This window comes from Coregonus clupeaformis, chromosome 21, assembly GCF_020615455.1.
Source record: "Coregonus clupeaformis isolate EN_2021a chromosome 21, ASM2061545v1, whole genome shotgun sequence".
Taxonomy (NCBI): Eukaryota; Metazoa; Chordata; class Actinopteri; order Salmoniformes; family Salmonidae; genus Coregonus; species Coregonus clupeaformis.
In genome coordinates, this window is record NC_059212.1 from 55,734,001 (window position 1) to 55,758,457 (window position 24,457).

General features: G+C 42.6%; 1 protein-coding gene across 2 annotated transcripts in view; it reads left to right on the top strand.

Moving 5' to 3' along the window:
- The window catches only part of kcnab1b (potassium voltage-gated channel subfamily A regulatory beta subunit 1b), a 77,014-nt gene that overhangs the window by 30,216 nt on the left and 22,341 nt on the right, over positions 1–24,457 (top strand). For both annotated transcript variants that reach the window (XM_041842548.2, XM_041842549.2), the window contains exons 3-7: positions 993–1,030; positions 3,309–3,388; positions 4,236–4,280; positions 21,231–21,275; positions 23,659–23,702. In XM_041842548.2, coding sequence (XP_041698482.1) covers positions 993–1,030; positions 3,309–3,388; positions 4,236–4,280; positions 21,231–21,275; positions 23,659–23,702 — 252 coding nt within the window. The remainder of the gene's footprint in view (positions 1–992; positions 1,031–3,308; positions 3,389–4,235; positions 4,281–21,230; positions 21,276–23,658; positions 23,703–24,457) is intronic.

The following is a 24,457-nucleotide window of genomic DNA, read 5'->3' on the forward strand; positions in this document are numbered from 1 at the left end:
TACCGTCTGTAAGCTGTTAGTGTCTTAACGACCGTTCCACAGGTGCATGTTCATGAATTGTTTATGGTTCATTGAACAAGCATGGGAAACAGTGTTTAAACCCTTTACAATGAAGATCTGTAAAGTTATTTGGATTTTTACAAATTATCTTTGAAAGACAGGGTCCTGAAAAAGGGACGTTTTTTTTGTTGTTGCTGAGTTTACTTGCCTATTGCCTTGTACAACAACTCCAATGACCCAGTTGAAACACCGGGGGTGTAATTGACCCAGTTTAAAGGGAGAAGTCAACAAACAGTAAATGCACTATATTAATAACAAGGGGTGCTGGGGACACGGGGAGAGACTACTCTGTTTGTTCCCATCATTATTTTAGGGTGATGCTAGGCGATTGTGACAAGGACAGAGGAGCTGTAGCTTTACACTGCAAAGACCAGGAGCAAAGTTGGCATCATAACACACACATGAAAGGAAAGACACACAGAAGCTCACTTACACACAGAGATGCACACACACACACACACACACATACACACACATGAAAGACAGACAGAGCTCCACCCAAGACTGGTTTAGCAGTGGTGAATCATGGGTAAGTGGAGTCTGAAGGCCACCTAAATCATGGGACGGAAGTTGGAGGGTTGTGACAGGGCCACTAGACTCTGCGTAAAAAACTACAAACTAAAGACTACAACATGATGAGTACTGAACCTAGTGGTCAGCCAGACCTTCTCCTACTGTGCCCTCTGACCTTTCACATTCTTTGTCACTCACAAAAAGTACCAGACTCATACTTGTCCAACACACATTTGCCTTTTCTATGTTTTCTATAGGCTTGCGAGCGTGAGTCATGGAATGTTTATTTTAAACACTTAGCAACCATTTACTAGTGGTTAACTTTTCTTTCACTATCGATATATAGGGGTTTAGAATGACATTTAGAGTGTTCCATATCATACAGCATGAATGCTGATATTTGTCCCTCTTTTCCCCAGGTACTTGGGTAACATTTGGAGGTCAGATTTCAGATGAGGTAAGTTAAGTTCCAACCTATAACTAATAACTATGATTGATTGGGGGAATTGAACCCACAACCTTAGTGTTGCCTGCACCACACTCCAACCAACGGAGCTATCTGGACCCTTGGTTAGTGTGGTTGACCCAGGCTAAGTGATCCTGCCAGCTCAGGTCTCCTTCCCTGTCAGCTCCTGTTTCGTCACTCCCTCTCCCTGCTGCCTCTCAGAGACTATGGAAACAGAACACCAATGATCCTTACACAGCCACAGTAGACACATTAGTTGAGGTTGAGAATACTATGTTCTTTGTGCAATAGCAACAGAGTGTTGATGTTACAACACCTTAGCAACCAGAACCCCAGCGGTTTTAAACACATACAAAGGGAGAGGAACATGAAGAGAGGACACACACAGATGAAAACACACACACACAAACACACACACACACACACACACACACACACACACACACACACAATGATGCAGTGAGGGCATTGAACTCTGACATCTCTCTACTGGAGACGCTGACACTGGTAGACTTGTGAAAGTGACCTGCAGGTACAACAGCTGGAATGATGGTTGACGCAATGTTAGGGGATAACACGTAACAAGTATTACAGTGTTGTTATTGTCTGCCTGTTTGTGTATTTTATTGTATTATTATACAAAAATATGAAAGCATCATGTAAAGTGTTGGTCCCATGTTTCATGAGCTGAAATAAAAGATCCAGTACATTTTCCATACGCACAATAAGCAAATTTATCAAAAACAATTCTGCACAAATTGGTTTACATCCCTGTTAGTGAGCATTTCTCCTTAGCCAAGATAATCCATCCACCTGACAGGTGTGGCATATCAAGAAGCTGATTCAACAGCATGATCATTACACATCACACACCTTGTGCACATCATTACACACCTTGTGATGGGGACAATAAAAGGCCACTCCAAAATGTGCACTTTTGTCACACAACACAATACCACAGATGTCTCAAGTTTTGAGGGAGCGTGCAATTGGCATGCTGACTGCAGGAATGTCCACCAGAGCTGTTGTCAGAGAATTGAATTTTAGAGAATTTGGCAGTACGTCCAACTGGCCTCAAAACCGCAGACCACGTGTAACCACGCCAGCCCAGGACCTCCACATCCGGCTTCTTCACCTACGGGATAATCTGAGGGGGTGCTGAGGCGTATTTCTGTTTGTAATAAAGCCCTTTTGTGGAGAAAAACTCATTCTGATTGGCTGGGCCTGGCTCCTCAATGGGTGGACCTATGCCCTCCCAGGTCCACCCATGGCTACGCCCCTGCCCAGTCATGTGAAATCCACAGATTAGTGCCTCATTTATTTATTTAAATTGACTGATTTCCTTATCCTTTCCGTAACACAGTAAAATCTTTGAAATTGTTGCATGTTGCGTTTATATTTTTGTTCAGTATATATTTAAGCAATAAGGCCCGATGGGGTGTGGTATATGGCCAATATACCATGGCCAAGGGCTGTTCTTATGCACGATGCAACGCGGAGTGCCTGGACACAGCCCTTAGCCGTGGCCATATTCCACAAACCCCCGAGGTACCTTAATGCTATTATAAACTGGTTATCAATGTAATTAGAGCAGTAAAAATACATGTTTTGTCATGCCCGTGGTATACAGTCTGATATACCACAGATGTCAGCCAATCAGCATTCAGGTCTCGAACCACCCAGTTTATAATATATTATTATATGCATTATTATATTTATTTAACTTTATAGTAACAGGGGGATCCCACAGACTAGATAACAAAACATTCAGGAACAAATACATTGAATTAGTAGAAAATGAGACTCAAAGATTGGTGACGCGGATGTGTCAAAACATCGGTCTGTTAGACATGTACATGTTCCATTACGACAGGAGACAAGTACTGGAGCTTCAATAGTCTGAGTTAATCCAATCTTTGGCCTTGGTCTACTACCACAGAGGGATGATCAGCAGGAACGCAACAGGAGACACCATTTTGAAAACAAAAATATTTTTCTGGATTTTAATTTCCAGAGTGTTTTTCTCACAATATATGCTATTAAGCAGATGCTTTTATCTGAAGCAATTTACAATAATCCCGGGAATCGAACCCACTATCCAGGCGTTTCAAGCACTCTTGCTTTATCAACTGAGCTACAGAGGACTGCTCAATTGAATTTTTAGCTCCAAAACTATTTCCTCTTGTTTTATGCCTACTAAATGAACACTGCCCAGCTGCCGGCTCCCTGTTCTCCACTGAGGTGATGAATCCTGTTTTGTGTTTCCCAGATGGCTGAGCAGCTGATGACCATCGCATACGAGAACGGGGTCAATCTCTTCGACACGGCCGAGGTTTACGCCGGGGGGAAGTGAGTGTGATCTGAATACCTATTACCCACAGGGCAGAGATGACTGGCTAAATCTGGTCCTGGAGGGCTGACACACACACACACAGTGCAGGTTTTTTGTTCCAGACCACCACTAACACCCACAAAATATAGGTGTCAGCCAAGACCACATACAGTAGTTTGGTTCAAATTAAGATCCTACATCTGTACAGTAGCTTGAATCAAATTAAGATCCTACATCTGTACAGTAGCTTGAATCAAATTAAGATCCTACATCTGTACAGTAGCTTGAATCAACCATATGGAATGGGATTAGTTCCAAAGCACGTACGTTCACAGCATGGGTGCATGCTGATTGTGCGTTCAGCGTGGTTGCCTTGCCAAGACAACGAGAGGCAAAAACAAGCTGGCAACCCACGCCAGTACATTAACACGGCCATGCACACATGACAGCACGTAGTACAGGATATATATACAGTATATACGGAGAGCAGTTTATTTCTAACAGTATGAATCACATGCCATCTCCCTGAATGACTTTAACACTGTAAACTGTGCCTTTTGGTTTCTACCTAGATGGACATTCATCCTCAACTGAATTTCACAATAATGGATTGGATTTAGCAACAGAATAGAACCTTTAGCACTTTACATTGTGAGGGGATCTCAGCTCATCACCTACCAGTGTGGAGCACCCACCTACAACAGTTTAGACCTCTGTGTGACTCCACATGCATCCAGAATCTATCAGTAGTTCAGGTTTTAATCAGAGCTATATGGTGCAGATCTATAGCAGATGACACACACACATAGACACACACACACACACACACACACACACATAGTTAATCTCCCTGCTTTATTACAGAGCTGAGATAATCCTGGGGAACATCATCAAGAAAAAGTGCTGGAGGTAATGTATCATCTTTAAAGTGTGTGTGTGTGTGTGTGTGTGTGTGTGTGTGTTGAAATATTTGCTGTTGCTTTCACATTATTTAAATACATAGGCCCTACAGTGCATTTGGAAAGTATTCAGACCCCTTGACTTTTTCCACCTTTTGTTACGTTACAGCCTTATTCTAAAATTGATTAAATTGTTATTTTTCATCATCAATCTACACACAATACCCCATAATGAAAAAGCAAAAACTGGTTTTGATACATTTTTGCAAATGTATAAAATAAAAGAATGGAAATATCACATTTACATAAGTATTCAGACCCGTCACTCAGTGACCTGATTGGTGGAGTGCTGCAGAGATGGTTGTCCTTCTGGAAGGTTCTCCCATCTCCACAGAGGAACTCTGGAGTTCTGTCAGTGACCCTGACCAAGGCCCTTCTCCCCCGATTGCTCAGTTTACTGGGCGGCCAGCTCTAGGAAGAGTCTTGGTGGTTCCAATCTTTTTCCATTTAATAATGATGGAGGCCACTGTGTTCTTGGGGACCTTCAATGCTGCAGAAATGTTTTGGTACCCTTCCCCAGATCTGTGCCTCGACACAATCCTGGCTCGGAGCTCCACGGACAATTCCTTCGACCTCATGGCTTGGTTTTTGCTCATGACATGCACTGTCAACTGTGGGACCTTATAGAGACAGGTGTGTGCCTTTCCAAGTCATGTCCAATCAATTGAATTTACCACAAGTGGACTCCAATCAAGTTGTAGAAACATCTCAAGAATGATAAATGGAAACAGGATGCACCTGAGCTCAATTTCTAGTCTCATAGCGAAGGGTCTGAATACTTATGTAGATAAGGTATTTCTGTTTTCGCTTTGTCATTATGGGGTATTGTGTGTAGATTGAATTTCATCCATTTTCATCCATTTTAGAATAAGGCTATAACGTAACAAAATGTGGAAAAGGTCAAGGGCTCTGAATATTTCAGAATGCACTGTATGTGGTAAATCTTTATTCCATCTAATACTACAATAATTGCTAGCGTGTCATCATTCCATCCTCGTACCGTTTATTGCAACACATAGACATTTCTGTTTCATGTTTGATAGGCCTACGATACATTTTCATTTAGCCAACCATTAGTGGGCGTGATGTTTATAGTGCACATGAACATTGGCAAGAATAATGAAGTTCTGTTTATTTACTTCAATGTATGGGTTCCTTTGTTCCTCTTTTCCGGGTTATGTCAGAGTTCTGTGTGTCTGTGTCATATGTCTCGCGCCTCAGTGTGCATAGAAATATTCTACGTGGCCTGCGCTCTACACTTTGAAGTCAGAACGTTGAATAAGATAAAATTATTGTTCCATGTACAGTGGCTTGCGAAAGTATTCACCCCCCTTGGCATTTTTCCTATTTTGTTGCCTTTCAACCTGGAATTAAAATTGATTTTTTGGGGGTTTGTATCATTTGATTTACATAACATGCCTACCACTTTGAAGATGCAAAATATTTGTTATTGTGAAACAAACAAGAAATAAGACAAAAAAACTGAAAACTTGAGCGTGCATAACTATTCACCCCCCCAAGTCAATACTTTGTAGAGCCACCTTTTGCAGCAATTACAGCTGCAAGTCTCTTGGGATATGTCTCTATAAGCTATGCACATCTAGCCACTGGGATTCCTGCCCATTCTTCAAGGTAAAACTGCTCCATCTCCTTGAAGTTGGATGGGTTCCGCTGGTGTACAGCAATCTTTAAGTCATTCCACAGATTCTCAATTGGATTGAGGTCTGGGCTTTGACTAGGCCATTCCAAGACATTTAAATGTTTCCCCTTAAACCACTCGAGTGTTGCTTTAGCAGTATGCTTAGGGTCATTGTCCTGCTGGAAGGTGAACCTCCGTCCCAGTCTCAAATCTCTGGAAGACTGAAACAGGTTTCCCTCAAGAATTTCCCTGTATTTAGCGCCATCCATCATTCCTTCAATTCTGACCAGTTTCCCAGTCCCTGCCGATGAAAAACATCCCCACAGCATGATGCTGCAACCACCATGCTTCACTGTTGGGATGGTGTTCTCGGGGTGATGAGAGGTGTTGGGTTTGCGCCAGATATAGCGTTTTCCTTGATGGCCAAAAAGCTAAATTGTAGTCTCATCTGACCAGAGAACCTTCTTCCATATGTTTGGGGAGTCTCACACATGCCTTTTGGCGAACACCAAGCGTATTTGCTTATTTTTTTCTTTAAGCAATGGCTTTTTTCTGGCCACTCTTCCATAAAGCCCAAACATATACTCCAATCTCTGCTGTGGAGCTTTGCAGCTCCTTCAGGGTTATCTTTGGTCTCTTTGTTGGCTTTCTGATGAATGCCCTCCTTGCCTGGTCCGTGAGTTTTGGTGGGCGGCCCTCTCTTGGCAGGTTTGTTGTGGTGCCATATTCTTTCCATTTTTTAATAATCGATTTAATGGTGTTCCGTGGGATGTTCAAAGTTTCTGATATTTTTTTATAAACCAACCCTGATCTGTACTTCTCCACAACTTTGTCCCTGACCTGTTTGGAGAGCTCCTTGGTCTTCATGGTGCCGCTTGCTTGGTGGTGCCCCTTGCTTAGTGGTGTTGTAGACTCTGGGACCATTCAAAACAGGTGTATATATACTGAGATCATGTGACACTTAGATTGCACACAGGTGGACTTTATTTAACTAATTATGTGACTTCTACATTTACATTTACATTTACGTCATTTAGCAGACGCTCTTATCCAGAGCGACTTACAAATTGGTGCATTCACCCTATGGCCAGTGGGATAACCACTTCACAATTTATTTTTTTATTTATTTTTTTAGGGGGGGTAGAAGGATTACTTTATCCTATCCCAGGTATTCCTTAAAGAGGTGGGGTTTCAAATGACTCCGGAAGGTGGTGAGTGACTCCGCTGTCCTGGCGTCGTGAGGGAGCTTGTTCCACCATTGGGGTGCCAGAGCAGCGAACAGTTTTGACTGGGCTGAGCGGGAACTATGCTTCCGCAGAGGAAGGGGAGCCAGCAGGCCAGAGGTGGATGAACGCAATGCCCTCATTTGGGTGTAGGGACTGATCAGAGCCTGAAGGTACGGAGGTGCCGTTCCCCTCACAGCTCCATAGGCAAGCACCATGGTCTTGTAACAGATGCGAGCTTCAACTGGAAGCCAGTGGAGTGTGCGGAGGAGCGGGGTGACGTGAGAGAACTTGGGAAGGTTGAACACCAGACGGGCTGCGGCATTCTGGATGAGTTGTAGGGGTTTAATGGCACAGGCAGGGAGCCCAGCCAACAGCGAGTTGCAGTAATCCAGACGGGAGATGACAAGTGCCTGGATTAGGACCTGTGCCGCTTCCTGTGTAAGGCAGGGTCGTACTCTCCGAATGTTGTAGAGCATGAACCTGCAGGATCGGGTCACCGCCTTGATGTTAGCGGAGAATGACAGGGTGTTGTCCAGGGTCACGCCAAGGCTCTTCGCACTCTGGGAGGAGGACACAACGGAGTTGTCAACCGTGATGGCGAGATCATGGAACGGGCAGTCCTTCCCCGGGAGGAAGAGCAGCTCCGTCTTGCCAAGGTTCAGCTTGAGGTGGTGATCCAGTCATCCATACTGATATGTCTGCCAGACATGCAGAGATGCGATTCGCCACCTGGTTATCAGAAGGGGGAAAGGAGAAGATTAGTTGTGTATCGTCAGCGTAGCATTGATAGGAGAGGCCATGTGAGGGATATGACAGAGCCAAGTGACTTGGTGTATAGGGAGAATAGGAGAGGGCCTAGAACTGAGCCCTGGGGGACACCAGTGGTGAGAGCACGTGGTGCGGAGACAGCTTCTCGCCACGCCACTTGGTAGGAGCGACCGGTCAGGTAGGACGCAATCCAGGAGTGAGCCGCGCCGGAGATGCCCAGCTCGGAGAGGGTGGAGAGGAGGATCTGATGGTTCACAGTATCAAAGGCAGCAGACAGGTCTAGAAGGACAAGAGCAGAGGAGAGAGAGTTAGCTTTAGCAGTGCGGAGAGCCTCCGTGACACAGAGAAGAGCAGTCTCAGTTGAATGACCAGTCCTGAAACCTGACTGGTTTGGATCAAGAAGGTCATTCTGAGAGAGATAGCAAGAGAGTTGGCTAAAGACGGCACGCTCAATAGTTTTGGAAAGAAAAGAAAGAAGGGATACTGGTCTGTAGTTGTTGACATCAGTGGGATCGAGTGTTGGTTTTTTGAGAAGGGGTTTAACTCTCGCTCTCTTGAAGACGGAAAGGACATGGCCAGCGGTCAAGGATGAGTTGATCAGCGAGGTGAGGTAGGTGAGAAGGTCACCGGAGATGGTCTGGAGAAGAGAGGAGGGGATGGGGTCAAGCGGGCAGGTTGTTGGGCGGCCTGCAGTCACAAGTCGCAAGATTTTATCTGGAGAGAGAGGGGAGAAAGAAGTCAAAGCATAGGGTAGGGCAGTGTGAGCAGGACCAGCAGTGTCATTAGACTTAACAAACGAGGATCGGATGTCGTCAACCTTCTTTTCAAAGTGGTTGACGAAGTCATCCACAGAGAGGGAGGGGGGGGGGAGGAGGATTCAGCAGGGAGGAGAATGTGGCAAAGAGCTTCCTAGGGTTAGAGGCAGATGCTTGGAATTTAGAGTGGTAGAAAGTGGCCTTAGCATCAGAAACAGATGAAGAAAATGTAGAGAGGAGGGAGTGAAAAGATGCCAGGTCGGCAGGGAGTTTAGTTTTCTTCCATTTCCGCTCCGCTGCCCGGAGCTCTGTTCTGTGAGCTCTCAATGAGTCATCAAGCCACGGAGCTGGAGGGGAGGACCGAGCCGGCCGGGAGGATAGGGGACACAGAGAGTCAAAGGATGCAGAAAGGGAGGAGAGGAGGGTTGAGGAGGCAGAATCAGGAGATTGGAGGGAGAAGAATTGAGCAGAGGGAAGAGATGATAGGATGGAAGAGGAGAGAGTAGTGGGAGAGAGAGAGCGAAGGTTGCGGCGGCGCATTACCATCTGTGTAGGGGCAGGATGAGTAGTGTTGGAGGAGAGCGAGAGAGAAAAGGATACAAAGTAGTGGTCGGAGACATGGAGGGGAGTTGCAGTGAGATTAGTAGAAGAGCAGCATCTAGTAAAGATGAGGTCAAGCGTATTGCCTGCCTTGTGAGTAGTGGGGGACGGTGAGAGGGTGAGGTCAAAAGAGGAGAGGAGTGGAAAGAAGGAGGCAGAGAGAAATGAGTCAAATGTAGACGTAGGGAGGTTGAAATCCCCCAAAACTGTGAGGGGTGAGCCATCCTCAGGAAAGGAGTGTCGTGTCGCGTCGGCTGCTGGTGGTTATTGCTGTCAAACAAAGAGTCCGCTTAGGCTGTACCTTGATTAGAAGTCTTTATTCATTATCACAAGCTTACAGCATAAGTTTACAGACTCGCGAGGTCTGGAGAGCAGTGTCCTCGAATTCTAATAGCTGCTCTGCTGTTCTTCGTTTTTCCCCAGTATATATAGACAATGCCAAAATATGGGTGGCTCCCTCTTCTGGCCAATCACCAGTCTCCCCTGGGGCGTCACCCTCCAACTGCTACATTTGAAATAAGATAAACAACATTCCCTCTTCTGTTCCTCTAAAACAGTCATAATGTTAATACACCACATTTCCCCCCTTCGAGACGAACTAAAAGTCTCGAAAACAAACAGAATAGGATTATGACCAGTAACAATTTATCTTATTGAGTATCTTTAACCTTAAACCAAAAACATTCTTCTCTAGAGTGTAAATACCTTTCTATGAAATATGAATAACTGTTTATGAAGTGTGAATACATTACTATGAATTATGAACAAATCTTTATGGAGTGTAAGAGCGAAAAACTGTCCGGCAGCCATCTTTCCAGATATCCATCCATCAATCAAGACAGTAAAATTCTCTCACGGTTCCTCTGCCCCAGGCAACCACCTCGGTACTCCAGATAAACTCATAAACAATGTAAATGCATTTGAAACTATGATGCAATTAAATACACATGTAAGCCCCTGCAAACAAAATCCTATCCAAAAAATATCCACTCTAAGGCTGGTCTACCCATTGGACCCTACAGTGGACCTCTCCCTGCCTAGACTCCCTGTCCCTAAGCATTCACGAAATAAACAAAAACATCTAAGATCCCCACATGTATCCAATAACATCAAATATCATTCTACAAAAAGTAATACCTAAGAATATGACACAAATTATGTATTTACACATGCAAATATGTCTATATTTCATTGCAGACACTGGAATGTAGTCCACTACACTTCATCTCCCCGTAGTCTCGACTTCCAATGGATTGTTGATGATGGAATCAGAATCTTTCCACACCCTCCTTGTTTCATCTCCTCCAGTCATTGTCGTTTCATATTGTCCCTTCATATTGTCCTTGTTTGAGTATTTCAATCTCCACATGTTCCCCCAAATGCTTCTGGAAGAAAAGAAAAGAAAAGATTGAGTATCTTTTGCAAAACAACCCTTTCAAATTAAACATCAATATCAACTAAGAATATAAAAATGATATATAAATGATGTATGAATCACATTAACCTATTCCCCCCTTTGATTCATAAAATCATACTAAAATCACACTAATATTTATTTATTTATTTTAGAAAAATGATCAAAAAATCAAAATTTATATTTATCCATTCAGTTCCACTTGTCCATCTTCATCCAGATCAGGAACAGTCAACAACGGCATCTGAGTGTTGTCTCCAGGCATCACTACTCCAACCTATTTCAATCTCATAGCTTTCTCAAAGGTCAGTAACAAATTACAAACATCACACACAGTGCTATCAAAGCTGCCATTAAAATGTAACCCATCACTGCCCCTACTGGCCTACCTGATCTTGCAACCAAGTCTTTGATGACCTCCGCTCCTTCAATCTACCAAATGCATCCCTTATATTCTTCAATGCATATATAACCCTAGTGATAATATCTGAACTATCTGGACTCAAAGTATAACTAACATTATCAATATGATTTTCCCAAATTTTACACCCTACCATGGAAAAAGTCCCCCCTTCTCCCTTAGATTTATACTTCAATGATAGGCTTGAAGCCTATGCCATGTCCCTTTTCATCCTATTTCCAAACCTAAATTCAGATTTATCGGTGTCCGGTGCTACCCCTTTTTAATGGTAAAAACCTCATATGGAAGCTTCAACGTTGACATGTAACAACATCCTGTCCATCAATAGGGTAAGAATATATATTTCATCACCACAAACCCTCCAAATATCTCTAAAATTCCCAATAGTCATATTGACAGTCAAAAGCTAATCTTTTAACCATCAAAGTCCTGCTCTTCTTACTAACTGGAACATAAAAAGTAACATTATATTTCTCATTACTACCCTTAAGGTCATGCATACCCAAAGTTATCATATACTCATCACAATCTGATATTCCCATAAACATACCCCTCACATCATATGTTTTATTAGAACAAAAACAACTTTTAGCCCTCACTAGTTTCACCTCCAAATGCATCAGGGTTCGCTGTTACCTGATTTTCCTTACCGTCTACAAATTCCCATAGGGTAATTCATTTAACCAAGAATACCTAAACCTAGGCTTAAACAAATGTTCTGACAACGACATTATTTTATCTGTTACTGACTGTTGCTGATACAGTCATGACAAAGCATAATACTGACACACACTTGATAGAGGTCGAGCGACCATCTCTAACATGTTTGTCTGGAATTCTCAACAGACATGGACCCTCAAGAGTCCTCACTGATCTTACAGAATGAGCTGCTGGAACCTGCCCATCTATCTCTAATTTTCACAACAGAAGAATCAAACCACTCCATTTAGTTTCTCTCTTCCCTAACGAGCGGTACTGATCAGATACCTCTCCTTGTCTGTCATTAAAATCAAAGACCTCATCCTGTACCTCCATGATGAATCTATATTCTCTCTACTACTATCTGCTCTCCTATTTTAACCCTATTCGTACTATCATTGACAGCACTCTCCGTCCGTAACATAAACCCCTGAGTCCTTCTTGCTACCCCCTTTAATTTCAGAAAAGTTGTTGTCGGTGTCATACTTCCTACATTTGCTATTGCCATCGTATCATTAATCCCTTCCAAAGTTACCATTAAAGTAGTTGATTTAGTTGATGAATTAACACCCTTAATTACTCCTAGTGGGAAAGCTACCAATATCCTATGTGTATTATTTACTGTTGGAGTGACTACTGTAATCTACTCCTCCTGAACTCCCTCGGTGACTGTGGAAGCGGAACAAATTTTAATGCTTGCACTAGATAAGTACACATATATTCTCCCTGATCTTTCTCTGTGACATTACGCAAAATAATACCTCCTTTGACTAGGTGCAACAGCTTCTACTTCTGGTCCTGATAACAATACTTCTTCTCCATAATTATCTCTCCATGTGGGAGGAACGTCACCATCCTAACCCTAATAACAGTCTTTTTCCCTAAAATTGGTGCTGGAGCTATTGGTTCCCTTATAATCAAATGCGATATATTTATGGCTTTAATAACTATCAATGTTGAAAGAGTTAAATTGCTTCTCACTGTTGTTTTAATATACTGAAGTGTTAATGTCCTTAGTTACTTCATCCATTTTCCCCAAAGCTTTGAACTCTTTACTTGTACTTCCATCTATCACCACTAGTGTCAACTGACGTAAAGTAACTTACATTCACTCTCTCTTCCTACTCTAAACCCTAACTTTCAAACTTTTGATTATAACAATACACCTACAATTACCTTGATCTCCCTGCTGGGAACTGTAACTATAGATACTCAATCACCCTCAATCTTCTCTTATCATTCAGCAACACATACTTTCTCAATGCATCTGCTCCTAACAGATCTAAACTCCTACCATATCTTCCCACTAAACTCTAGAATGTCCTTCATCACTGTTCTCTCTCTGTCTTACTACTAACTTTGAAACTTAGCTTACTGTCTTAGAGTTCCTTCAACCCTAGTTCTCCTAACTTATTTTAATCTAATCTTTTCTCATAACCTTTAAAAACCTTTTCCACTGATTTATTCACAAAATCCCTTCACCACCAATTTTTAGAATATGTGATTGGGAAAGTCCCCACCTGCTTCTGACTTCTTCACACACAGACTTGGCAAACGACTAAACACCTTTTAGCCTAGCCTGAAATCTCTTGGTGTAAGAATGTACCCCAGAATAACAGTCACCCCTATTAACTTTATTTTCCAGACAGATTGTCTAATAGGCAGTCTAATAGATTATCATCCTTCCTATGATATTATATTTTTAAGCAAATGATTCCCAAAAACCCTACTTTTTAAAATCTTCTACCAGACAGTCGTCTAGTGTACATCTTATTGTACAGTTCAATTTACACCATGCATCTCTTCCCAACACTGCAATAGGTTTATGTTCTAATATTAGTATGTCTATTTTAATTTCTCTTTGATTTTTATAGCAGAGCTCAATTGGTTCCCTAAGAGTAATTAACTGTTTTACTACCTCAAATCCCTATCCTAATTAGTTAATTTTACATAGTGAGATGTTCAACCTCTTTAGGCTGAACACAGATAAAAGCTTTTCCACTATTCACTATCACAGTCCTCTGTTTTTACTTCAATTGTTGGATATTTTCTCTTCTTCTCTAATCGGTGCTATCAGCTGACACCCCCCTTCGTATCTTCTAGGCACTAACAGGTGATCTTCACTTGCTCCTTTATCTTCCTCTGTTGTTTCCTCCTGGCGCATTTCCATCACAGGTAAAGTGACCAACCTGTCCATAATTATAACACTCTTCTGAAAGTTGCTGGAAGTGTAGCTGAAATCTTCCTCCTCCTTCTAAGCCTTCTCGTCCTCTTCCTCTCCAATTCTGTATCTGTCCAGAAATTGGCTGTGGATATGGAACACCTGGTACCCTCCTTGGTGGCTGGTACAATTGCATTTGATCTTGTTCAGTTGAAGCTGTAACAGTGATTGTTGATTTGGTTCACTCTGATTCTTCATAACCAAAGCTTCTTTTCTCCTTCTCCACCAGTTGTATGATTGAGTTTTTTGAGAGTTTCTTCGTCCTGTTCTTTCTTGGTGTTGACATATCAGGATTCTTCAAAAGGTTATATTCTAAGTTCTGTCCTCGAAATATCATCTTCCATCATCTTCTTACTAGTGGCCTTTCCTTGACCTCAATGTATTCTTCTCCTCCAATTCTTGGGATCCTTTTCTCAGCAGTTTCTCCTCTTCTGTATCTTCAGCTGTGTTACTTCTTCTAAACTATTTGCTTTATCCAGGCATGATAAACATCGGTCTATATCTCTATTTCTTCTTTGCTAGTCATTGTAGGATAACCTCCCTTTGAATACACAGCACCTTTAGTCCCCTCTTTATCGCTGTCTTCATCTTTGCTTTCATCAGAAATCGAATCTCGTGTATCCTTCTTCCTTCAACTTCCATCAGAGATCAAATCTCTAGTATCCTTCTTCTTTCCTCTCTTGCCAACTTCCTTCTGATCACAGAGTCATATCCACCCATGACCTCTTCTCAATCACTCTCATCTTCATCATCCTCATCTTCTTTAACCTCACTCTTCTCTTTCAGACATCTCATTTTCTTCCTTCTGGAGTTTTGATTCATCTTCATCGTCGTTTCTGCTTGTCCTCTCTCTATTATTCGTTCATCTCCATCTCTGAAATCTTTTATCAGTTTTTTTTTTTTTTTTTAATCAATCAACCAAAATATGAATATGAAAAAATTCAATTAATTTTTTTTATCAAAAACCATTTCTAATTAAAATAAAAAATCATTTAAAAAATCAATTAAAAAATCAATTAAAAATTATGAATAATTATAATCAATTTTTTATTTCTATATCCTAACCATTTATCAATTAGTGGCTATCGTACCACAACCCATCAGGAAAGTAAATGTAAGTTAGTCAACTTCAAAGCAATCCCAAAAACAAAGCCCTCTAATCCTACAACACTACAATTCCCATAAACTCCATTGTTTAATATGAACCCAAGTATCTTAATTCCAGAATAATGTCAGTACCTGATTTCCAACCGAACTGTAATCCAGCCCAGTGATGCACAGAGACTCCAAAATGCAAATTTTATTCAAATGAGTATTTTGCCAAGCCTATGTGAATATTGTCATAACATCACATATCCTGTAGGGGAAGATTTTGTGAACTAGCCTGATATCTGATCCGATCCTCTGCCGCGTCACGTGATGTCACGTCAGCACTTCCTGTATCTCCTCTCTCCTCTCGCTTATCGTTCCTCTCATATGACAGAAGAACAAAGACACAGAATAACATTTTAGTAGTTAATGCAATCACTGAGTATTTCCAACCATTCAATATTCGTTCGTTCTACATTCGCTCTAAGAATTAACTCAGGAATAATTATTGATCGCTCAAAAACATTTTTATTTTATTTTAATCGTCTTTTAATTTAATTTATTATAATCCGTCACCGTATATCTAATTTATAAATTCACTACATCTCAACAAATAGTTTCATTTTCAAACAACAGCCGTTTAACAACTAGGAGATTCGTGCCCAAATCTCTCTTTGTCTGTGGCTATTTCTCCCCCTGCAGTGTAACCCCACAGAAAAGGACCCTTACCCACAATGCCGTGTTGTAGTTTTTGCAAATAACCTCGTGTCGTAGTTTTAGCGCCGTAAAATCAAGCGCATGCGCAAATCCATTCAGAAATACAATTTCACCGTGGACGGGCGATTTTCTACTCCCTCCCCAAACAGACAGTTAACAGTCCCGCTGTACCTCCGTTTTCCCCTTAGAGTCAAACAACATTTAACAGCGCTCACAAAACATATAACCTGAATTACACACACAGAGACAAGTTTAAGAGGCTTATCCCATCGCAATGAGGCCTCTAAGGATATCCGTTAGCATGTAGCACGCAACACAATTAGCATTTAGCATTTAGCCTTAGCCTTTGTGTACAATGTAGCCTGCAACACAACCCAGCATTTAGCATTAGCATTAGCATTTAGCCAACCTGTGGCTTGCACCACGCAACAGACATCCTGCATTGTGCCTAATTATTGTCCATTTATCCCCGTCTAACTTTATGCTGCCGTGAGCAATGAATATCATATTGAGCGGTTACCCCCAACAAATACCCCGTCGGCTACAAGAGGAGTATAACATACAATACAATCGTCCATCTCATGGTTCCCAGAACCAACCTGACGACGTCTAATACGTCCCCAGGATTTGTGGCCCACTCCTACGAGTCGCCTCGTTTCGAGGTCTTTCCGAGATTCACAATGCTCTAATATGTATACGTATTCCTGACTTTATTCTGCCAATATCTGCCGTTAATATCTGCCTTCAATTGCTGTACAATTTTAGAATAATTATTACCAGACTCCTAGTCGACCGCAACACCCCACATCAACAACGACCCAAGTACTTTTAACTGTACACCTTCAATGCCCTCTCATGAATCAGCGGGATAACCAATACCCAAATTTTGTGAGTAATCTCACCTTTAAAGCCGGCTTGGGCAGTAGTCAACTCGCCACTCAGAAAAGGAACAAAGAACGATGCAATCAGTACCCGTACTGGCCACCATTTGTCGTGTCGCGTCGGCTGCTGGTGGTTATTGCTGTCAAACAAAGAGTCTGCTTAGGCTGTACCTTGATTAGAAGTCTTTATTCATTATCACAAGCTTACAGCATAAGTTTACAGACTCGCGAGGTCTGGAGAGCAGTGTCCTCGAATTCTAATGGCTGCTCTGCTCTTCTTCGTTTTTCCCCAGTATATATAGACAATGCCAAAATATGGGTGGCTCCCTCTTCTGGCCAATCACCAGTCTCCCCTGGGGCGTCACCCTCCAACTGCTACATTTGAAATAAGATAAACAACATTCCCTCTTCTGTTCCTCTAAAACAGTCATAATGTTAATACACCACAGGAGCTTATCAAGGCGTCAAGCTCATTGATGAACTCTCCAAGGGAACCTGGAGGGCGATAGATGACAAGGATATTAAGCTTAAATGGGCTAGTGACTGTGACAGCATGGAATTCAAATGAGGAGATAGACAGATGGGTTAGGGGAAAAATTGAGAATGTCCACTTGGGAGATATGAGGATTCCTGTGCCACCACCCCGCTGACCAGATGCTCTCGGGGTATGCGAGAACACATGGTCAGACGAGGAGAGAGCAGTAGGAGTAGCAGTGTTTTCAGTGGTAATCCATGTTTCCGTAAGCGCCAAGAAGTCGAGGGATTGGAGGGTAGCATAGGCTGGGATGAAGTCTGCCTTGTTGGCAGCAGAACGGCAGTTCCAGAGGCTGCCTGAGACCTGGAACTCCAGGTGAGTGGTGCGTGCAGGGACCACCAGGTTAGAGAGGCAGCAGCCACGCGGTGTGAGGCGTTTGTGTAGCCTGTGTGGAGAGGAGAGGACAGGGATAGGCAGAGGCATAGTTGACAGGCTGCAGCAAATGGCTACAATAATGCAGAGGAGATCGGAATGAAATGAACTAAACATCTGGGAAAGGAGAGAGCGGGCCTCCCTCACCACAACTCCCAAATATAACTCTCCCAACTTCCACCTCAGAAACTATAATTGTTGTAAACTACAGCGGTTCAATGTTTCTATGAATAGACTAACTCAGCTAGCTAACTAGGCGCAGCACGAACACACAGAGAGAGCCAAACTAACGTTAACTAGTCACCCATGTCCCGAATTCCCTGAACGACTCGGGCTATCAATATGTAAAAAACAAAACATAAATGTAGGTTATGACTTACCCCTAGCAGCTACTGTTAGCTAGCCAAGTGCGAAGCTAGCCACTGAATTGACTCAGCCAGTTCGCGTCTGTTCGCTAGGTCGTTCCAGCTATTGTTTACTAGTAGCTATCCAGGTAGCAACAAGCTAGCTAAATTTCAAGCACAGTAGCCACTTGCTACCTAACGTTAACGGTTCAGACATGAGGTTAGAAAACAGCTGAATGGTAGGCAATTATTGTATGTAATCATTGTAGGCAGCCAGCTGGCGTAACTCACAGGCACTCCCAGGCGTGAAATAACTATCCGTTGCTACTTTACTGCTACCGCCAGCTAGTCCAGGTGGAGGGTTAGCCAGCTAGCTTACAGTACTACGCCGGCGCCGCCGAACTACAATACTAACCTACAATAATTACATACAACAACCCACGATAACTACCAACAATACCTAACTACAATCTAAATACATATGTAGGTTATGACTTACCCCTAGCAGCTACTGTTAGCTAGCCAAGTGCAAAGCTAGTCACTGAATTGACTCAGCCAGTTCGCGTCTGCTCGCTCGGTCGTTCCAGCTATTGTTTACCAGTTAGCGTTAACGGTTCCAGACAATGAGGTTAGAAAACAGCTGAATGGTAGAAAACAGCTGAATGGTAGGCAATTATTGTATGTAACTATTGTAGGCAGCCAGCTGGCGTAATTACAGGCACTCTCAGGCGTGAAACAACTATACCGTTGCTAATAGTTGCCAGTAGCTATCCGCCAGCTAGTCCTGGTGGTGGGTTAGCCAGCTAGCTTCTAGCTTCAGCCGAATACAGCTAGCTTCGTGCTCAGCCGAATACAATACTAACCTACAATAATTACATACAACAACCCACGATAACTTCCTACAATACCTAACTACAATCTAAATACATAGTTTTAGCCTTACTCGACAAAGCCCAAACTATGTATAAAGCCAAGCTTACCCAAGCTTACCCGACGTCTATATGAGTGATGGTGACCCCTCAGTGACCCCTGGGTAAATACTGAAGAATGTCCACTTCTGAAGGTAATTGGTTGCACCAGATCTTATTTAGGGGCTTCATAGCAAAGGGGGTGAATACATATGCACGCACCACTTTTCCATTATTTATTTTATAGATTTGTTTGAAAAAACTTATTTTTTTCATTTCACTTCACCAATTTTGACTATTTTGTGTATGTCCATTACATGAAATCCAAATAAAAATCAATTTAAATTACAGGTTGTAATGCAACAAAATAGGAAAAACACCAAGGGGGATGAATACTTTTGCAAGGCACTGTATTTATGGTGTTGAAATATCATTAATAATTATTAAGTCTGATTAAGACGAATGTAACAATGGATGTGGAAATTGACTTTTACATTGTAGAACCAGTTTATTGATTGTATTTGCCAGTTGGGTAATTGTATGGTTCTGGGGACCAAGTGCTTAAATTATGCAGGCCTACCTGTTTGAGCTCCTTTTAGACATATTCAATTTGGTTTCTCAAGGGGAGGCTGTGCAGTCTTGCCCTCTACCTGTGTCCGTTCAGGTAGGACAGGTTAAGCCTGATGGAGGCTATTTATTTTGGGCTATTGCCCGTGTATATTTGGTAAATCTACTTGTATATTTTGTATGATATGGCGCTTCACCATTGGATCACCAAGACCTGTAAATAAATCTACACTCTGAGCACGTCAACCTGTCTTGCCTTCTGCTGATTTCATGCCCTTACGACTGCTACAATGTCCCTATTTTACAATGACATAAACAAAATGTGTTGTAGACAAAATAATGAAAAGGACTGTCTGGTAATGAACTGTCCTCAATAAATAGACAAAGATTTGTAGTTGAACAAGTCGTTGCATGTATATATATATTTTACTTGACTTGAGATTTGACTTTAAAACTTGTGACTCGACCTGTTCTACTTTGGAACTCGACTTGAGACTCGGACCTTGTGACTTGAGATTGGCTTGTGACTCGAATAATAGTGACTTGATCCTACCTCTGAAATTCTCCCTGGTGGGGACATTTCCCACATCCCCATGAGGACAAAGGCTTTTTTAAACTTAGGGGTTAGGTTTAGGGTTAGGGTTATGATTAGGCTTAGAATTAGGGTTAGGGTAAGCGTAAGGGGTTAGTGGTTAGGTTTAGGGTTAGGAATTAGGTTTAGGTTCAGGGTCAGGGTCAGGTTCAGGTTCAGGTTTAGGGTTTGGGTTAGGGTTAAGGTTAAGGTTAGGGTTATGGTTAGGGAAAATAGGATTTTGAATGGAAATTCATTTTAGGTCCCCACGAGGATAGAAGAACATAATGTGTGTGCGTGTGTGTGTGTGCACCCTGTGTGTGTTGCGTGCTTACAGTGAGGGAAAAAAGTATTTGATCCCCTGCTGATTTTGTACGTTTGCCCACTGACAAAGACATGATCAGTCTATAATTTTAATGGTAGGTTTATTTGAACAGTGAGAGACAGAATAAAAACAAAAAAATCCACACAAAAAAACCACAGATGGGGGCAGTGGTTTTGCCTGGGAGACAGCTAACAAATGCTAATCTACCGTAAATCAAAATACACAGCTTTATCTCAGTTCCATCACCAATATAACTCATCCACCATTCAGCTAACTAGGTCTGCAGCCATTACCATGGCAATCAGAGGAAAGTTGGTTGAGTGTTCTTGGCTATGCAGAGGCTGGTAGGCTTGTGGGCTTGTGGGCTCGTAGGCTCGGCGGCCTCAGCACATATTGATCTCATACATTTATGCTGCTACATTTCTCCACTGTACACTTCATAAACTCTTCACTCTCCAGTTCTTCAGTTCACGCCGATTCAGTGCCTCCGACTGCAACTCTGGGTGTTAAATATTAAACATTAAACAGTCAAGCGATGGGGATTTGAATTTCAGTTGAGTTGATACACTGTATCCTATCAAAGTTCTGAGAAAGTCTCCCAGAATATTTTTCTTCATACTTGAACAGCATATGTAAAAAGCTAAAGGATCCATACTGCTTCTCCTACAGTGTAAAGACATACAGTACCAGAAGGCTATTGATATTATATACTTAAGTGGGATAAGGATGTCTTTCTAATATTTATAATTCTCTCTGTCTAATTTCTCTCTCCGTCTGTCTGTCCGTCTGTCCGTCCATCTGTCTGTCCATCTGTATGTCTGCCTGTCTGTTTGTCTGTCTTCCTGTAGGAGATCCAGTCTGGTGATCACCACCAAGCTCTACTGGGGTGGAAAGTAAGTATTTGCCTCCTCAGACGATGGGAGAATCTCAATAGCATTTCCTTGATTCCTCGCATCTTTACACTTACCTCCTTCACTTGCCTCTGACCTTCTCAACCAATGGGTTTTGAGAGGAGGTGAGGAGAGAGGACGCTATAGAGATTCTACCATTCTGAGCACCACACCAATGCAAAAGTGTTGACTAATCTCTACCATTGTTTTACAAAAATAGTGAGGGTTTCAGATTTGAGTACTCTTGATCTGAGTTAGTCTCTTCCTCCTCATTGACCTGTCTGTACTGAAGCTGTCCTAATATGGACACTGTACTGTCTGAGTTCTGTCTGAGCTCTTTCTGGGTTCTGTCCGAGTTCTGTCTGGGTTCTGTCTGGGGGGTTTTCTGAGTTCTGTCTGGATTCTGTCTGAGTTCTGTCTGAGTTCTGTCTGAGTTCTGTCTGAGTTCTGTCTGAATTCTGTCTGAGTTCTGTCCGAGTTCTGTCTGGGACAAGTTAAAAAGGGTAGTGGATCAGAGCTCTAACTCTTGTCTTTATGAGACATCTCCTGTCTCTCTGAGGTTCCTAATGAGGATCTAGATCACTGGTCAGGTCTGACCTGTGACTGCTACTGTCTCTGCAGTGTCTGCAGGGCAAATCTCCACTGAAGCACAATTCATCACACAGTATATAGTAAATGGGAATTATTATGTGGATTAAAATGAATGGACATGGTAACACTTTATTTGGATAGTCAATCTGTAGATACTTTACAGACTATCTACAGACTATCAGTAACATTTCAACTATCTATCTACTAACCCTAACCTTAACCCTTATTCTAAATCTAACCCTAACCGTAACCTTAGCTAGCAGTTGCTTATCAACAGATAGTTTGTTGATAGTATGACCATCTAGAACATCTACAGATGGACTATCCGGACTATCCAAATAAAGTGTGACCGGACATTTTTGTAGGGGTTGATACATTTTTCGTTAGCGTTAATCAAGTTTTACATTTTAAAGTGAGTAACTTAGGAAGCCTTTTTAAACCTTGAAAACAATACAGGTTTGCAGGAAAATTCCAGCAACAACAGGGTGATCAAATTAGGATACGGCATCTGTATGATGAATGAGGTTGTTATCTGAGATTTGCGCACATACTCAGGTCAAAAATAGTGCAGGAGAATATATGTGGAATACGGTACCATTTGAAACTCAGCCAGCTCTATCTTTGAAGTATCATATTGGTTCTGTGGTGACAAAGCCCTCTCCACTGTGGACCAGATTATAGGGAGAGACAGACAGAGAGAGAGAGAGAAAGAGGAGAGAGAGAGAGAGAGAGAGAGAGAGAGAGAGAGGCGAGAGACGAAGAGAGACGGAGAGAGAGACGGAGAGAAAGGGGAGGGATGCAGAGAGAGAGAAAAAGAGAAAGCGAGAGAGAGAAGCATGATTAACAACCAGCCTGGCAGTCTTTTAGGGGCCCGACGAGGCTCTCTCTGATCAAACTGCTGGAGGAACCGATAACATAGCAGAGAATAACACAAAGAACTGATCAAGGCTGACTGACCCCGCGCTACACTACTCTCTCTCTCTCTCTCTCTCTCTCTCTCTCTCTCTCTCTCTCTCTCTCTCTCTCTCTCTCTCTCTCTCTCTCTCTCTCTCTCTTTCTCTCTCTCTCTCGCTCTCTCCTCTCTCTCTCTCTCTCTCTCTCTCTCTCTGTAGAGATGGAGAGGTAGCAGATAGAATAAGAAAGAGAGAAGGGAGGAGAGAGGAGGAGACAGGAGGAGAGAGAGGAGGAGAGAGAGGAGGGGAGAGGAGGAGAAGGGAGGAGAGTGGAGGAGAGAGAGGAGGAGAGAGGAGGAGAAGGGAGGAGAGAGGAGGAGAGAGGAGGAGAGCGAGAGACAGGGAGAGAGAGGTGAATGGGGAACAGATGAGTTTTTTTTTAAAGCTTCTGAAGTTTGCAATTTCCACTTTTAAATTTTTATCTTGATGGATCAACTGCAAAAAAATGTCCATGAATTATAATTTCATGTTTCCTGTTGCTGCAGGATAATTTTCCTGCTGTAGCAAACTGGCTCAAATTAAGATCCTACATCCTGTATTTGTGTCTCTTGTCTTTTCAGCGATTTGTAGACATCTTGTTGGCTGGTGGGACCAGTTCAATGATCTAGACAGTTTGTCCGTGTTTGTATACTTTTCTGTGTGTGTATCACAGGAGGCTGGTGGCACCTTAATTGAGGAGGACAGGCTCGTGGTAATGGCTGGAGCGGAATGAGTGAAATGGTCTCAAATAAATCAAACACATGGTTTCCATTCCATTTGCTCTGTTCCAGCCATTATTATCAGCCGTCCTCCCCTCAGCAGCCTCCATTGATGTGTATATTCACTTGTATGTTATTTTCCAGAGCAGAGACTGAGAGAGGACTCAACAGGAAGCACATCATTGAAGGTAAAATGTCAGATTATCTGTCTCGTCCTTCACATCACTCCATGCCCCAGTTCACCACTATAATCCCCTCCTTTTCATCTCTCTTCCTCCTACTCTCCCCATCCCTCCTCCTACTCTCACCCTCTCTTTCTACCACTCTTTTCTCTCCCTTGTGATTGATTTCTTCCAGTGCGCTCTGTTGAACTTGACCTCCTCTTTTGAAGTACCTGTATGTCGCTCAGGGTCGGATGTCTCTGGGAGATTGAGTTGTTCCATTTGTAAAGCCTTTGTTTGTTTGTGGAGGCGGTGTCTAATATGATAGACCCTGGACATGAGCACTCAAAGTCCCTCTGGAGCCCTGTACCCATAACCTTGTGTCATGTCCCCCAACACATCTCCTCTCCTCTCCTCTCCTTTCCTTTCCTTTCCTTTCCTTTCCTTTCCTTTCCTTTCCTTTCCTTTCCTTTCCTTTCCTTTCCTTTCCTTTCCTTTCCTTTCCTTTCCTTTCCTTTCCTTTCCTTTCCTCTCCTCTCCTCTCCTCTCCTCTCCTCTCCTCTCCTCTCCTCTCCTCTCCTCTCCTCTCCCGTCCTCTCCTTACCTCTCCTATTTACCCTCTCAGTTCCTCCAGTCTCCTATTTTAGTGTTTTTCTGGGATTATGCAAACTCACCCTGACACCCAGACACTGTGTTTGTACACATGCTACCCCATTTCAATTCCCTGATCCAGCCCAACAGCGTCCTGTCCACGGCACATTGCCTGCACCTCTCCTGCAGTG